This window comes from Crinia signifera, chromosome 1 (assembly GCF_055691185.1).
Source record: "Crinia signifera chromosome 1, ASM5569118v1, whole genome shotgun sequence".
Taxonomy (NCBI): Eukaryota; Metazoa; Chordata; class Amphibia; order Anura; family Myobatrachidae; genus Crinia; species Crinia signifera.
Window position 1 is genome coordinate 313,098,920 of NC_139217.1, and position 17,687 is coordinate 313,116,606.

Sequence of the window (17,687 nt, forward strand, 5' to 3'; positions counted from 1 at the left end):
GTAACTGTTAAATCTAAAGGCCATTACTCACTGCTTATTCTTCTAGATCTTTCTGCTGCATTAGACACTGTGGATCACACTCTCCTTTTACAAACACTAAACTCCCTAGGTCTAAATGATACAGCCATTTCCTGGTTCACATCTTACCTATCTGATCGCTCTTTCACTGTTCGCTTCTCTGACTCTACTTCCTCTTCACTACCTCTGTCAGTCGGAGTTCCGCAAGGCTCAGTCTTAGGTCCTCTGCTTTTCTCAATCTATACCTCCTCACTTGGCAAACTAATCAGCTCTTTCGGATTTCAGTATCACTTATATGCAGATGATACTAAAATCTATCTATCAACCCCAGAGTTGTCACCAGTGGTTTTGGGCCGAGTCTCTGAATGTCTCTCTGCCATCTCATTTTGGATGTCTTCTCGCCAACTCAAACTCAATATTTCCAAAACAGAATTACTTATATTCCCACCAACTAAGAACAGTTACCATCCTGATATCTCCATCACTGTTGACAACTCTACAATCTACCCTACCCCACAAGCTCGTTGCTTAGGGGTCATCCTCGACTCTGACTTGTCCTTTCTTCCCCACATTCAATCTGTCTCCAAATCATGTTACATGCATCTAAAAAACATATCCAAAATACGACCATATCTCACACAAGACACTACTAAATCTCTTATCCATGCACTCATTATATCCCGCATTGATTATTGCAATAGTCTCCTAACTGGTCTTCCCAAGAACAGACTCTCACCACTACAATCCATTTTAAATGCTGCTGCTAGGCTGATCTTCCTTGCAAGACGCTCATCGTCTGCTGATCCGCTCTGCCAGTCCCTCCATTGGTTACCTGTGTTTTACCGTATTCAATATAAAACACTTCTACTAGCTTATAAAGCTATTAACCATACTGCACCAGCATATATCTCTCTACTTATGACAAAATATCTCCCATCTCGACCACTCCGCTCTGCACAAGATCTGCGTCTCTCTTCTGCACGGATCACTAGCTCCCATTCACTATTACAGGACTTTCATCGGGATGCTCCCATCCTATGGAATGCCCTTCCACGCACAATAAGACTCTCCACTAGCCTCCAAACTTTCAAGCGTTCCCTGAAAACTCACCTCTTCAGGCAAGCCTATCATATTTAAGTTCTACACGCATAACCCTCTGAGGCACTTATGTATTATATAGCTTCCCTTATGGACTTGTAACTTGGTGGGACTGCTATGCTATTACTGGTGCCTGTCCTTGTGTTTCCCTCCTATATCCCTATAGATTGTAAGCTTGCAGCAGGGCCCTCCTACCTCCAAGTCTGTCTGTTGTTACCCAGTTTGTTTTATAACTGTCTACTATTGTAAAGCGCAACGCAATCTGCTGCGCTATATAAGAAACTGTAAATAAATATATATATATATATATATACATATATACAAACATATATTGTGATCATCTTGATATATATATGGTGACAAGGATCTCAAACACGGGGACACAGGTGAAGACTTTTGGTGTTTATTTTGTACAGCAAGTCACAGCATAGCAGGTTCAATCCATATGCAATCGGTATTACAGGCAGACTCAGCATAGCAGACTCCTGAAAGGCTCCAATGGTCCGTATGATAAAACATCCCCAGCCTATCACTTCAGTAGCTATTCCACCATCAAGAGCAAGGTGACTCTGCTCTGAAAACCCTTAGATCAGGAATTCCCAGGTGCTGCTGTTTACACACCTGGGATTCTGCTACTGCTTCCAAAACCTGGTCTGGATCATCCACATTAATTTCATGTGAGAGGATGCGGTCTCTGCTGCACTCCTCCCCGTTAGCTCCAACCACCCTGGTGAATTCTTTCCAGAGGTCGCAAACCTTGCCTTCTTCCTCCAACTCTTGTTTGGAGGATCAGGACCTGCAAACCTAGGTAGGAGCAGATCCCAATCTCATTTTTCTTGTGACACTGCCCTCTGTATCATTTGCTTAAGTGTTTTATAACATCTTTCTACCAGACCATTTGTTTGCAGGTAGTACACTGAGGTGGTAATCCCGCCTACTTTTAGCAACTGGCATAAATCCTTCATGAGTCTAGAAACAAAAGGTGTACCATGGTCTGTTAAGACTGGTGGATTCCTCTATAACCCCCTAGACGTAACATCTCTTCCACCTCCTGCTTTACTGGCACCCCCTTTGCTTCGGGTATGCGATATGGTTTTTGTTTAACCACTTGAGTGGTATGCCTAGAAATTTTCCGGGCTCAGCTGCGCTGCCGTTAACCCTGCCATTAACCACTTTAACAGTCTCAAAGGCATGTACCAAATTGCTGTCATCGCGTTGATCTCTCCCAAAGTCCTGCAGTTATATCTTCTCACCAGCTGGGTTCCAATGGGCCTCAGAGTCAGTCTCTTGGGGTAGTTCAATACCAGCAGCATCTCTCCCGGATGCCAAACTTTGGTAGTCTCTGGTCTGAGTTGCTTCAGGGGCTGACTGTTTGCTGGTGTCATACCAGGTAACCAGCTCCTGCAGCAATGGAAAGTCACGGCCCAGGATCAGTGGATAAGGTTGTCTGGAGGTCACTGCCACTACCACCTTTAATGACCGACCTTGAAGGTCAGAGGTAAGTAGACACATGGGCACTCCTCATGGATGCACAACACCGTGACAGGAGGCTGGACCTTGTCAGCTCCTGGAGGAACCACGTTGGCAGCAACAATGGTGAGCTAACTGCTGGTATCCACTATGGCCCAGATCTCCAGGCCTTCCAACTGTACCAGTACACTGAACTGGGAGCACTCTGCATGGGATACACCCACAGTCGCCATGCTGACCAATGGCTAAGCCATATTTACCGCTCTGCAATCCATCGGCTCTCCCTATTTCGACAGTCCTGCCGCACATGACCAGGCTCACCACACTCAAAGCACACCAAGTGAAGCTTTGAAAGAGCCAATTCCTGCCATACACCAAAGCCTCTTTGAGGACATACAATTTGTTTGCCCTAAATGGGTGGAATTGTATCATAACGTGCCAGTTGACGGCCACCAGCATGACAAAAACGGGTGCCGGACGGGATCCCGACAGTCATTTACCCGACGTCGGGACCCCGACTGTTAAAATACCGCCGCACGGGTTCCCGAGGACCACAGACTATTCTCCCTTGTGGGGGTGCATGACCCCCATACAGGGAGAATAGAATAGGTGGCAAGCGTAGCGAGCCAACGTGCCCACAGCGAGCCCGCAAGGGGCTTTGTTGCACTTGCCACGCAGTCTGAGTCTGGTTACAAGAAATTGGGTGGGAGGGGACTGCACGAAAGATTGGAAATAATAGTTAGGAAAAGATAGGAAGATTGGGAAAAAAACTGACTATAATAGGAAATAATTTGTTGCTAACATCACCTACCAGCCTATGCAACAAGCCGTGGCTTTAAGAAAAGTGATGGTCAGTGGTGCACCCCCGAGTAAGGAAGAGTTTAATTGTAAACAAGGAAAGAAAAGAAACTCGGGTGGGGTGCACTCTTAATCCCCAATCTAAGTAGCTCAGCTGCTCGAAAAAAGTTTTACATATTTTTTATATTTTTTTAATGCCAAGTGAAAAAGTAAAAGAATGAAAAGGAAATTATTTAGAAAAAGTTTTTTTTCCTTTTTACTTTTATTTACAGGGACTGGCTGCTCTGCTTAGAGGCAGACACAGCCGATAATTGTGTATGAAATCAATCAATTGCACCTGTTTATGACCACATAGTGCTTGCCACGGTGCCTCAGTAAAATCAGAGAGGCACAATAAGTTTATAGCGGTTTCAGTGTAAATGTGTTTTTGTGGACATGACTCTGGCTCAGTAATGACTGTTATGTATGTGGATGCGCATGAACATGTAAGCAATACCATCTGAGATATACTAATTGGGCTGTTTATCTTGGAGTGAGTTTTCTTGCTGCAAAATTGCGACATTTGGAGTTTTATTATTTCTTGTTACAACTGTGTCTGTGAGTATCACCAGGCTAATTGGATAAATTTCTATGTGAATATTACTAGACTAACTGGCTAATTTTTTTGCAAACAATCAGTCAATTATGAAGTGAATTAAGGCATGAGTGCAAATATAAATAGTGTGTACATACTTTATTTGATTTATTATTTATTATTTTGCTGACTAATGATTATAATCCTTGTCTCATCCCAATTGAGAACAAAACTACAATGCCAAATGGTATAGGCATTAAGGATTTATGAAGGTCAGCTTTATACATTGTTGGTGCTTATGTGGATCACATATAGTGGTACACACACGGGAATTATTGCACCAATTTTTGATCCAGCCCCATCATCATTATAATGGTGGTGCTGAGATGAATCAGATATAGTGGTACACACAGGATAATTTATTATACCAATTATTGATACCAGCCCTATCATTATTGTTTAAAAATCATTCGCAAATAAAGGCATATATTTTGTATGTATATAAAATATTTATATAAAATAGTCTAAAAAATTTAATAAAAATCACTCTGATATAAAACTCTTGCGCAGCATCAGATTTTATTAATGCAATTAAAGCACATTAAAATATAAGCAGTCTGAGTCTGGCCAGTCGGGATCCCGATGTCGGGCTAATGATTGTCGGGATCCCGACTTTCAGAACCCTGTACCACACCCGACAAAAACTAGAAAAACACCTGTAACTGCTGCCTTTGCTGCCTGCCCCGACCTCGGCTATGTCTCTGGAGAAGTACTGTGTGCCACCAGTACAGTTCTGCTAACTGACTCTAAGCAGTCACTAGTTTCCTTCTCTGTACTTTGTTCTGAACTACCCGGTTAACTGGGGATTAGGGCTACTGGCAACAACAAAAAATGACACTGGGCGACCACCTCATGGGTGTGTTGGAAGAGCTGCTAATTATTTTAAAATGTTGAATTACAACCAAATCATTGATCACTTAATAAATATAAGATTTCAACCTATGCAACGCCGGTTACTTCAGCTTATGCTTCATAAAACAAAGCTGTACATAAAACGTAAGCTGGGTACACACTAAGCACTAGGCCATCCAATCAGGGAGATCGGACTGGGCTCTCATGCAAGCGAGCACATGTCTCATGGGCCTAATGGGAAATCCAGCACTTCCTTCAGACAAAGAATCTCTGAGAGTGTTCACTCTAGGATTTTATTAGGGAAGGGCACTTTTTTCAATCAGAAGGGCACATTTGAAATTAGAAATTTACATTAGAAACAAAGAAAACCATATATAAAAATTGCACACTGCACTAGGATTACTCCCATTAAACATTGTCGTACTATGCTATGCCCATTTCATATTCTGTTGTCTCATCATATTCATAATGAGACATTATGGAATACACTGTAATGCCTCTTACACATTATACCACACACCATAATGCCCATTACACATTATAGCACAGCGTAAGGGTGCACAGTGCCACACACAAAAGGGCAGGGTGCATTTTGAGACTTTAAAACAGGGCAGGGTGTGGCACCCTGCAAATGAAGCTTAGAGGGAACACTAGATTTAGTTCACGTAAGTAGTGGAGATCTACCATTGTCAATGGGCCTGATTCAGAAGTGTCTCATATACTGATATTTGCTCTGTTGAGCAATTTTGTTTTGCCATTCCGCATGCATGAAAGTGCTGAAGAATGGCAGATAGAAGATATGAATACATAGAGGCCCATACACAATAGAAGACATTGGCTTCAATATCACTGATAAAGTGGCTTTTGAGCGTTATTGAAGCCAATGTCTTCTAGTGTGTACGCCTAATATCATTAACGATGTGTGTCCCCGCACTTCGTTAACGTCCATCGGTATCTGCCGGACATGCAGGTTAATCAGCCCAATATTGTTAATATCATTAGGCCCATTGTTCTGTGTGTATGACACACCAAACGATATTACCGATATTGGGCTGTAGCCACTCCCCTGTCTCTCTTCCCTGTTACTAGAATGCATGCATGACAAAAAAAAAAAAAAGAGGAAAGAGTAGTGTCTGCATATGGTGCACAAAGGATCAAAAGGAATTTGGTAAATATTCACTTTTAATAAATCTTAATAAAATAGTTGCTTTTAGCGAAGTATGTTAAAATGAGTAAGAGTGATGTGTGTAAGGAAATAAAGAGTGATTTAAAATAAGGCTGTGTGTTGTTGCTTCTCTATGTGCATTATCAATTTTTCAAACTGTACTACAGATAGATCAATATTTAAAAAAAAGGTCTATACAGTATATCATCTGATATCTGAATCGATATGTATTCGTTCACCACAAAATTAGTATTGCTGTATTAAGGAGAGTACACACGGGTGCAATTTCATGTAAAATCGCTGGGAATATGGTCGCTGGTTGCCAGTGATTTGGATAAATCGCCAGCTGCGCGCTCCCGTGTGCACTGCCTAATGGTCCCTGGTCGCAGGAGCATGCTCCTGCGACCAGCGGCTTTCCCCAGCGATAGCCCCGTGCCGCTGCTCCCTCCCTCCTCCCATCAAAGTGACCGCAGCAGCATCAAGCTATTCTGTCTCATTCTGTCTCTACCTCATTTTGACTAGAAATCACTGGTTGCTGGTGCACAGTGCATTGTGCACCAGAGACCAGCAATTTTTTAGTCATTTATGAAGCTTCCTGTAAAGGGATTATTACCAAACAAGATGGGGAATTCCTAAAAGTAACTTCACCAAAGGTACCAATGCTATATCTGCTGACAAAGGTACACAAAACGAGAAGACACCACCCGGGACATCGATAGTCTCGGGTATAGGTAGCCTAAGTGAAAGGGCTAGCATCTTTATAGATCACTCTGTGTTACAGAAATGGAGGGGGGGGAAAGCTGGGGTCCCATTGTATTCCAATAACCAGCACCAGGCTCTGGGCCCAATCCTGGTTCCCAAAATACGGGGGGGGGACAAAAGGAGTAGGAGTCCCCTGTATTTCAGAAACCAGCACTGGGCTCAAACAGCCATCAGAGTAATGCCACAGCCAGGGGACACTTATTATAAGGTCCCCTGGCCAAAACATGATTACCCTGGCTGGTCAGCCTGGGCCGGGTCCCTGGGTGAGTGGAGACCCCCCAACAAAGGGGTCCCCCCTCCGGGGAACTACATCCAGCTTGAAAAAGGAGACATTGTTTGGATCTATGAAACGCATTGCTGCTAAATCCACGCCACTGCACTTGCAGCTCCTGCCCTGAGACTGAGGGATTTCCTAGTGATGTCATACACCAGATCCTCCCCAAGCAAATCAGGAGCAGTCTCTGGGGGAGCTCCACGGCTGATGGGCTGTTCGCGGCTCTATAGACGCCCATGTTAAAGATTAAAATGGGCGTCTATGGGCGGCTCCCACCATAGACACCCATGTTTTTTAAAAAGTAGTAACAGCAGTAGTAAGTAACAGCACTCTGTTTCATGGCCGGCATCAGTGTTTGATCTGCCCCCTCTATGCCTTTACTCAGAGGGTAAGTGAGATTGCTGGGCTATTAGGTTAGTATTTGTTCATTTGTACTTGATTTTACTTTGATAAAGGAATAAAATCCAAAACGTTAGCATGCAGACGCATTCTTGTGTACTTATAAAGAGGTGGTGTCAGCAGACACAATAAATACGTTTAAAATAAGGTTGGACAAACATCTATTGGGTAAAAACATCCAGGGATACAAACAATAATCATAATCTGTCTTTAAATATATCAGAATACACTATATATAAAATAAGGGATGAAGCTAATAGATCACTCACACTAACCAAGGTTGAAGTCGATGGACGCAAGTTTTTATTCAGCCTTAACCACTATGTAACAATCAGTAGAGAAGTCCATGTGAGTGCCGTTACTGTCCACTATTATATATATATTATATATATACACACACATATATATAATACACATACATACAATGGGGCAAAAAAATATTTGGACAGCCACCGATTGTGCAAGTTGACCCACTTAAAAAGATGAGAGGTCTGTAATTTCCGTCATAGGTACACTTCAACTGTGAGAGACAGAATGTGGGGGAATAAAACAGATCACATTGTATGATTTTTAAAAATGTATTTGTATATGCTTGTGGAAAATAAATATTTGGACACCTACCAACCAGCATCTGGCTCTCACAGACATGTTACTTCTTCTTTAAGAAGCTCTTCTATCCTCCACTTGTTACCTGTATTATTGGCACTTGTTTGAACTGGTTATCTGTAGAAAAGACACCTGTCCACACTCTCAAACTGTCAGACTGCAACCTCTCCACCATGGCCAAGACCAGAGAGCTGTCTGAGTACACCAGGGACAAAACTGTAGAGCTGCACAAGGCTGGGATGAGCTACTCAACAATATGCAAGCAGCTTGGTGAGAAGAGATGAACTGTTGGCGCAATTATTAAAAAATGGAAGAAATACAAGATCACTGACAATCTCCCTCGACCTGGGGCTCAATGCAAGATCTCACATCGAGGGGTATCAATGATCTGGAGAATGGTGAGGAATCAGCTCAGAACTACATGGGGAGACCTGGTCAATGACCTCCAGAGACCGTGGACTACAGTCACAAAGGTTACCATTAGTAACACACTACGTCGTCATGGATTCAAATCCTGCAGCGCCCGAAAGGTCCCCCTGCTTAAGCCAGCACATGTCCTGGCACGTCTAACGTTTGCCAGTGACCATCTGTATGATCCAGAGGAGGACTGGGAGAATGTCATGTGGTCAGATGAGAGCAAAATAGAACTTTTTGGTATAAACTCCACTCGCCTTGTTTGGAGGGAAAAGAATGATGCGTGGCATCCCAAAAACACCATACCCAGTGTGAAGCATGGGCATGGAAACATCATGCTTTGGGGCTGCTTTTCTGCAAAGCGGACAAGACGACTGATCTGTATTAAGGAGAGGATGAAATATTGTCCAAAAACCTCCTTCCATTAGTAAGAGCATTGAATATGGAAGATGGCTGGGTCTTCCAGTATGACAATGACCCCAAACACACTGCCCGGGCAACTAAGGAGGGGCTCCGTAAGAAGCATTTCAAGGTCCTGAAGTGGCCTAGCCAGTCTCCAGACCTCAACCCAATCGAAAATCTGTGGAGGGAGCTGAAAGTCCGTGTTGCCTGGCGACAGCCCCAAAATATGACAGATCTAGAGAAGATCTGCCAGGAACAGTGTGTGCAAACCTGGTCAGGAACTACAGGAAACGTTTGACCTCTGTAATTCCCAACCAAGGTTATATTACAAAGTATTGAGTTTAACGTTTTGATTGTCCAAATATTTATTTTCCGCAAGAATATACAAATAAATTGTTTAAAAATCAAACAATGTTATTTCACATTTTACCTCTCAACTTTTTTAGTGGGACAACTTGCACAATCGGTGGCTGTTCAAATACTTTTTTGCCCATTGTATGTATATATATATATATATATATATATATATATATATATATATATATATATATATATATATATATATATATATATATATATATATATATATATATATACACACACACACACACACACACATACATATAAGTGTGTGTGTTTGTGGGTATAAAACCTGAGCAAGTCCGTAGAAAGTGAACATTACAAAGCATTCTCAGCTGGCAGCTCCACTCTGAGCTAAGCAGGTGGTTAGTATGTGCTGTGCTCTATAGTTCACAGCATACAGCTAGTATGGGCAATGTTCACTCTAGCACCCTGCATCTTTCAAAACCCATGCTCTCTTCCCTGTCTGGGGTGTTGCGCTCTGCTTTGGTGCTTCTAGTACAGACCTGGTCTGCATATCAGTGCTGAAAGCCAGACCACACTGTGCTATAAGCAATACAGCAAAGAGTGACACCCCAGGCAGGGAAGAGGAACTGCATGGCATTTGGAAGATGCAGGGTGCTAGAATGAACACTATGGTCCACACATTTTTGGGGACAATAGAATTCATGGCGCACAAAGCACTATGCAATATGAGCATAAAAAGTCTTTATAGATTGTGTGTTCTCTTTTAAAAAGTTGTTTGTTACATCTTCACAGAGATTGGTCAATCTCTATGAAGATGCAAGGAAAAACTCAAACAATAAATTCGTTTTTGAAAATCAAAGAACTTCTAAGCTGTAAGAAGTATAGCAGTCCAAAATAACTCATGTGCAGAATCTATTAGCCGAAGCGTTTAAAGTGCAGCTAAAGCTCTGGGTGCTGGGTATCAGAGTGTTAACCCATGTGGTAAGCCCCAGGAACTCAGAGGAAAAATAGTAAGTGCACCCTATAGAGCAGGCATGTCCAACCTGCGGTCCTCCAACTGTTGTGAAACTACACATCCCAGCATGCATTGCCATAGCTTTGCTATTAGGGAATGCTAAAACTATGGCAAGGCATGCTGGGATGTGTTGTTTCACAACAGCTGGAGAGCCACAGGTTGGACATGCCTGCTTTATAGCTTAAGTTGCCCATACATGGTGCGATTTGCATGCGATCGGGACCTAGTTCAAAAAGTATGTGCAGCACTGTTTGAACTGTGCGATGGGATGTGTGCGGAAGCACGCATCGCATTGCACCCGCAAATCGCACCTTTACCATAAAGAGTAGCAGCAATTCAATACTGTAGGTCAGCCGTGGGGTTTGGATTTGCCCCAAAATACAGAACTTATTTATGTCTAGAACAGGAGCATTTTAAGAGGGAAGAGGGCTGTAGCAGGCAGCACATTGGGAGATCCTAGTGCTGTAATGCACAGGTCTCTGGGGAAATGGAGCAGTGGTCATTTTCCTAATGTGCATGGGGAATACACCATGAAAAAGTTTGTCTAAACAGGAACACTGGACCCCTTATAGCAGGGATGGGGAACCTTTGGCCCTCCAGCTGTTGTTGAAATACACATCCCAGCATGCCCTGCTGCAGTTTTGCTCTTTGGCCATGCTAACACTTTTGCAGGGCATGTTCGGATGTGAAGTTCAACAACAGCTAGAGGGCCGAAGGTTCCCTATCTTTGCCTTATAGACAAGCCACTGAGGACCACTGATAATGGAGGATCCAGTTATTCTTTATCATGCAAGGGAGAGCACAGTTTACCTATCAAGGGTCTATCACTATTGCAAACAATGCCATACAGTAGCGCAAGAATATCAGCTATAACTACATTATCACAAGGTTTAAAATGCTTAAAGTATAATTTTATGATACATGGATCACATATAAATAGCTAAAGATTTGCCAAAAGGAACAAATTTGTGACAGATGGTTCAAGGATACATTTCTATTCACACAAATGAATGTAAAAGGACAAAGGCCAACACACAGACATCCCTTTTGTTTTCATGTAAAGTAATACATGAAAGACAGAGATATAGCAGACTAAAAGTTACAGACATAACAAAACATGGTCTGAATGACACCATTAAAAAATCCCACACATGCCAGCTTGCAGACAATTGACTTCACTGCAGCATTGCTACATTAGGGAAAATTAACTTCTGTAATACCCCTTTTACACCAAAATCCCTGGTCGGACCCTGGTCTTTGAACACGGGAGTTTCCAGGGTTGGACCCAGCTTCATACCCCATTTACACAGCACTGTGACCCAGGTCTGCACCGTTTACACTGAACCTGGGTCAGCCCTGCTTTTCCCTATGGATGACATTAAAAATGTCCATTTTAGGACCAATAAACTGCCATCCAACCTTCCCTCAAATATTTTAAATATAAATTAAAAGACCTGACAAGTTAGCATTGAAAAATGTTGGTTTGTTTACTTTGTAAAATATTTTTCAAAAAGTTCTATTCAGTGCTCAAGCACACACAGCGGTATAAAAGCATCATCCATGAGCCCCCCCTGCCCCTTCCCCTGCAGCAGCAGACCAAATCTCCCATGTGCTCCCCCCAGCCTCCCCCCCCCCAAAAAAAAAAAATATATATATATATATATATATATATATATAAATGATACTCCATCCAATTATGAATTCTGTGTGCACTGCTCATATCCTTCCTGGCTGCTGTCTTTTGCCACTGAAGCGCACTGTGGAAAGGCATCCAGCACTTCTGGTATCCTTTCAGCACTTCCTGGATGTCCCAAACTGGGTTGGGACCATTTACACCGCCTACGACCCAGGTCCAACCAGTGTTCAACCCTGGTCAGGACCTGGGTAGGAGACCAGGGTTATACCCCTTTTACACCAAAACGCCGGGTCGCACCCGGCTTTTTTAGACCCAGGTTCAAGCCGGGTGCGACCCGGCGTTTAGTGCAATTTACACCGGGCGGACAGCCCGGCCTGCACCCGCATCCGCGCCCCCCCCCCCCCCGGTGCTTGGAGATGACAGGATGATGTCATCTCCAAGCGCCAATCACCGCCGCCGCCGGACCGGAACGCTGCTGGGGGCAGCCCAGCACTAAGGTAAGCTGCTGGGCTGCCCCCAGTCCCCGCGCACACTCCCCCCGCCGTCGCACAGGAGGTGAATGGATGTCGCACAGGAGGTGAATGGATGCCGCACACAGGCATCCGTTCACCTCCCTCACCCGCCGCCGCTGCTGTCTGCAGAGTATAGCAGATAGCAGTGCCGGCTGTCAGTGTCAGGCTGACAACCCGTCCAACCTGCGGACGCTGCGGTCCGCAGGTTGGACGGTCCCCATTCATGTAAATGGAAGCCGGGTCTTCCGACCCGGCGTTCCCATTTACACCGCCCTCTACCCAGGTCCTAGCCGTGTTCTACCCAGGTCAGGACCTGGGTAGAAGTCCCGTGTAAAGGGACACGGCGTTAGGGATTTACACCGCCGAAGATCCGGGTCTGACCCGCCGCTGACCCGGATTTTTCGGCGGTGTTTATTATTTATTATTATCATTATTTATTATTCCTTGGTGTAAATGGGGTATAAGTTGGCAGAACAAGGTGTGAAAATGTAATGTTTACTTGAACAAGGTGTGAAAATGTTCAATTTCATTTCTTATTAATACCAAGATTAATTTTATAAAAAGTGGACTAGCGCATAGGTGTTTATGCTTCAATGTTTTATAGTAGAATGAGGGATTGCAAAATGATCAGAGAAAAGCTTGACGGGGGAAATTTACTAAGACGGGAGTTCTATTTCACAGGTGATGTTGCTATGGGCAACCAATACAGAATCTACATAATTTAGCCCCTTCTAAAAGATAATAGATAGTATCTGATTGGTTTTCCATAGCAACATCCAATGTGAAACAGAACTCTCATCTTCAGTGGTGTTAAAATGGGTATGCAGACCGTGTGGTGGCTTGGGCGAGCAGTGCCAATGAAGTCTGCAGGGAGAGCGGGAGCTGCCACTTGTTTATGCAGCAGAGACCAGGTGCTGGAGCAGAGTACAGCGCTACAGAGAGGAGGGTGCCGGGCAACAGAGCATACAGAGCTCTATAGTTCACAGCATACAGCTAGTATGGGCAATGTTCACTCTAGCACCCTGCATCTTTCAAAACCCATGCTCTCTTCCCTGTCTGGGGTGTTGCGCTCTGCTTTGGTGCTTCTAGTACAGACCTGGTCTGCATATCAGTGCTGAAAGCCAGACCGCACTGTGCTATAAGCAATACAGCAAAGAGTGACACCCCAGGCAGGGAAGAGGAACTGCATAGCATTTGGAAGATGCAGGGTGCTTGAATGAACACTATGGTCCACACATTTTTGGGGACGTTAGAATACATGGCGCACAAAGCACTATGCAATATGAGCATAAAAAGCCTTTATAGATTGTGTGTTCTCTTTTAAAAAGTTGTTTGTTACATCTTCACAGAGATTGGTCAATCTCTATGCAGATGTAAGGAAAAACTCAAACACTAAATTAGTTTTTAAAAAACAAAGAACTTCTAAGCTGTAAGAAGTATAGCAGAGACCAGGCGCTGGAGCAGAGTACAGTGCTACAGAGAGGAGGGTGCCGGGCAACAGAGCATACAGACAGCAATAAGGGATCAGGGTATTTTCAAATGCTGCACTGGCTGCAAGCTAATGGAAACTTGCAGTCAGTCAGCCAATCAGGCAGAAGGGGCTCCTGATTGGCTTGCCATTCAGCACCACATGGATGGACCTCCCAGTTTCCTCTACCACAGCGTAACCTTTTAGTCAGTGCCTCCCCTTCTGCAGCCCAGGACTGTCCCCACCGGCAACCATGTTACCGCGAATCACGGTGCCCCCTTCCCTGCAATTTTTATCTGGATCAGCTCTGCCCCCTGGGTACACTGACAGTCTGTGTCAGGCAGCAGCAGTCTTCAGCCCCTTCTCAATGAGAGGTTGCTCCCAGGGTGATATAAGGTATTTAAAATGTTAATTTTGGGCAGTCACCTCGCTTTCTCCTCGGCACAAGGTAGCCCCACTCCAGCAAAGCCAGGAAAACAAACATAACCAATGTCAATTGCAAGCGTTGTTAACATACCAACATGGCCGCCTCCAATTGTATAAGTCTTGCCAGAACCAGTCTGTCCATAGGCAAACACGGTAGCATTGTATCCTTCAATCAATGATATCAAAAGTGGTTTGATGCAGGAGCTGTAAACATCGTCCTGGGAGGAGATTTTTCCAAAGACATAGTCAAATGTGAAGAGTCTGTCTTTCCCAATGATGATTTGCTGTGTATTGGGGACAGATCTCACACAAACTTGGTGTTTATGAAGAATCTCTTTTGACAGTAGAGGACGGATCCTCACTGCCACCTTTACTGGGATTTCATCCATTTTGCTCTTCGTGCGACTTTGATCAAGTCAAATCGCTTTGTTACAATTTATGCCATCATCTGAAATGAATAAATCACAAGTATTACATATAATTTTGTCATTAGTATACATGTTCAGAGATCATTCTTGGTAAGAACTGTACCAGGTACGTACATGCAAAAGAACCTATACCATCTTAACCTAATTAAAACACAAACCTGCACAACTTCTTTCTCAAACCATTCATTCCTAAGTATATTAAACATGTAAATACCAAAGCCATTGTTCTCCATTTATTGCATTAAATTTTTTTTTAACTGGGCTCAGTTCACCAATGATCTACTCTGGTATTGTGGAACATATGTAAATAGTAGCAGCATCTCAGCCGCAGTGCACCTATATGTTATACAGATAATAATCTGCACTCTGTATGCACAGGTAGGGAAGTGCCTGCTGTGGCTCTACATCTCTCAACACAAAAGTACAAAGGTGGGAGTATGGTGCACTTGTGTGTCTAGTTCGCCAGAAACTTAATGTATACAATAGACTTGAATTTAATAAAAATGGTCAGCTCTCTGATCAAACAACGCATGTAATCAACTATGTATGTAGACGAATGATTTACTCATCAGGTACATGACATCATTACTGCTACACACATGTATATATGGCACTTGTGCACGGTGCAGATTGCACACGCAGCTACAGCCAGCCATCGGCGCACACACATCACACACGCCGGGAACGTTACCGGTCAAGTGAGGACTTGCTGTTAGTGCCGCCGCAGCCGCGCTGCCCGGTGATGACGCCAGCTACTTTTGTTTTCAGCTGTTGCCTTAGCAACTGAGAGAAAAACGTTATGAACCGCCCGCTTAGCCGCCCAGCGACGGGTGCCCGGATAGCCATTATTAGAAAAGGGCGCTATCTTAATCTCCACAGCGCCCCTGGTGTCCAAAATGGAGAAGAACGCAAAATTACAGGCTGGAAGTGAACTGTGAGATGAGATGATATCTGTGACTTGACAGCGGGCAGGACAAGTCACACAGATCGCTCCCAAATCTCCAAATATGGGATGGATAGGGATGACCATCGGTGGGTTATCCATCGATATATAATCTTATTGGTGTAAAAGCATAAATAAATGAGCCATTGATGGTGTTACCCACAGTAACCCCTTTCTTAATTAATTAATTTACACAGGTTCAGCGCAGAAGATTCCGTTGCGCTTGTAGACAGTGATAAAACTGGGAAACAACAGACAGACTTGGAGGTACTCTGTAGGAGGGCCCTGCTGCAAGCTTACAATCTATAGCAGGGGTGGGGAACCTTTTTTGGGCCAAGGGCCAATTGTATGGTGGAAAAATCCTTTGGGGGCCATATGTAAAAATGTATCTTACAAATTGTCCTGCTGCAGCCGTCCCATGCTCCGGCGGCTGCACCTGAATAGGACTGACAGTCTCCGGTTGCTGTTGATTAAGAGGAATCTCGCAAGAACTACCAACCTCTCGCAAGAAGTCCACTGTACTTGACACCCGGCAAAGCCACTGGGTGGGTAGGAGGGCCACTCAGATCGGCTACGGGGGCCGCATACGGCCCCCGGGCCTGAGGTTCCCCACCACTGATCTATAGGGACATAGGAGGGAAACACAAGGACAGGCATCATTAATAGCATAGCAGTCCCACCAAATGGAGGTCCAGAAGGGAAGCTATATAATACATAAGTGCCTTAGAGGGTTATGCGTGTGGTCAGTGGCGTAACTATAGCACCGCAGCCCCCGCGGTCGCGGGGGGGCGCTGTGCATGTGGGGGCGCCGGGGGGCTGCGTTGCTATAGTTAGCACCCTCCCGTCCGCCCATCCACCGCTTGCCGCCCGCCCATCGCCCGCCAATCCGCCGCCCGCAGCCTTACCTGTCTTCAGTTCTTCTGCTAGTGAGACGGACCACAGTAAAATGTCCACCCCATATAGCAGACAGTTCTCTGAAACTGTCTGCTGTATGGGGGCGGACATTTTGTGTTGGTCCGTCTCCATAGCAGAAGAATGAAGCCAGTAAGGGAGCCGGGACCAGCGGCAGCAAGACAGGTAAGGCTGCGGGTAGGGGAAGGGGGAGGGGGGGGTGCTGCGGAGGGGGGGGGCACCCCCCATTAATGGCGGGGGGGGGGCGCCCAATTCATAGTTACGCCCCTGCGTGTGGTACTTAAATATGATAGGCCTGCCTGAAGAGGTGAGTTTTCAGGGAACGCTTGAAAGTTTGGAGGCAGGTAGAGAAAATATTATTGTGCGTGGAAGGGCATTTCATAGGATGAGGGCACCACGATGTAAGTCCTGTAATAGTGAATGGGAGCTAGTGATCCCCTCAGAAGAGAGACGCAAATCTTGAACAGAGCGGAGTGGCCAAGATGGGAGATATTTTGTGATAAGTAAAGAGATATAAGCTGGTGCAGTATGGTTAATAGCGTTATATGCGAGTAGAAGTATTTTATGTTGAATACAGTAAAATACAGGCCGCTAATGGAGGGACTGGCAGAGCGGATCTGCAGATGATGAGCGTCTTGCTAGGAAGATCAGCCTAGCAGCAGCATTTAAAATGGATGGCAGTGGTGAGAGTCTGTTCTTGGGAAGACCAGTGAGGAGACTATTGCAATTATCACGGCGCCCGCGAAATCGGCTGCAAATCGCATGCAAAAATGGGATGCGGTTTAGCAGCGATTTTCTGCCGATTTGCATGCTATTCCATCCTTGCAAACCCCCACTATCCAAGTCAGCCCGAAGCGAGGCGAGCGCAGCGGTATGCGTCCTCCCGACCTGTTCATCCCCTCACTATCCACGTCGGTGTGGAGTTGATTTTATAAAGCGCGGCGAGCGCAGCGTGCCACCGAGCCTGAAGCGTGTCGAGCGCACGCGAAAAAGGACTCGAAGCCGGGCGAGCGGCCACGGATTACTTGACGTGTATTCCGCGTCCCCTCGTGGGGCTCGCTATGCTCACCACACTTCGGGATCGTTTTCCGCGTCCGCTCGCCACGCTTCGGGCTCAGTGGCTCTCTG

General features: G+C 44.9%; 1 protein-coding gene across 1 annotated transcript in view; it reads right to left on the minus strand.

Annotated features, from left to right (window-relative positions):
* Positions 1 to 15,547, minus strand: part of KIF27 (kinesin family member 27) — a 66,913-nt gene extending 51,366 nt beyond the window's left edge. The window contains exons 1-2 of the mRNA XM_083186286.1: positions 15,396 to 15,547; positions 14,368 to 14,724 (exon numbers count right to left, since the gene is read on the minus strand). Coding sequence (XP_083042412.1) covers positions 14,368 to 14,665 — 298 coding nt within the window. The 5' untranslated portion in view covers positions 14,666 to 14,724; positions 15,396 to 15,547. The remainder of the gene's footprint in view (positions 1 to 14,367; positions 14,725 to 15,395) is intronic.
* Positions 15,548 to 17,687: the final 2,140 nt, after the last annotated feature.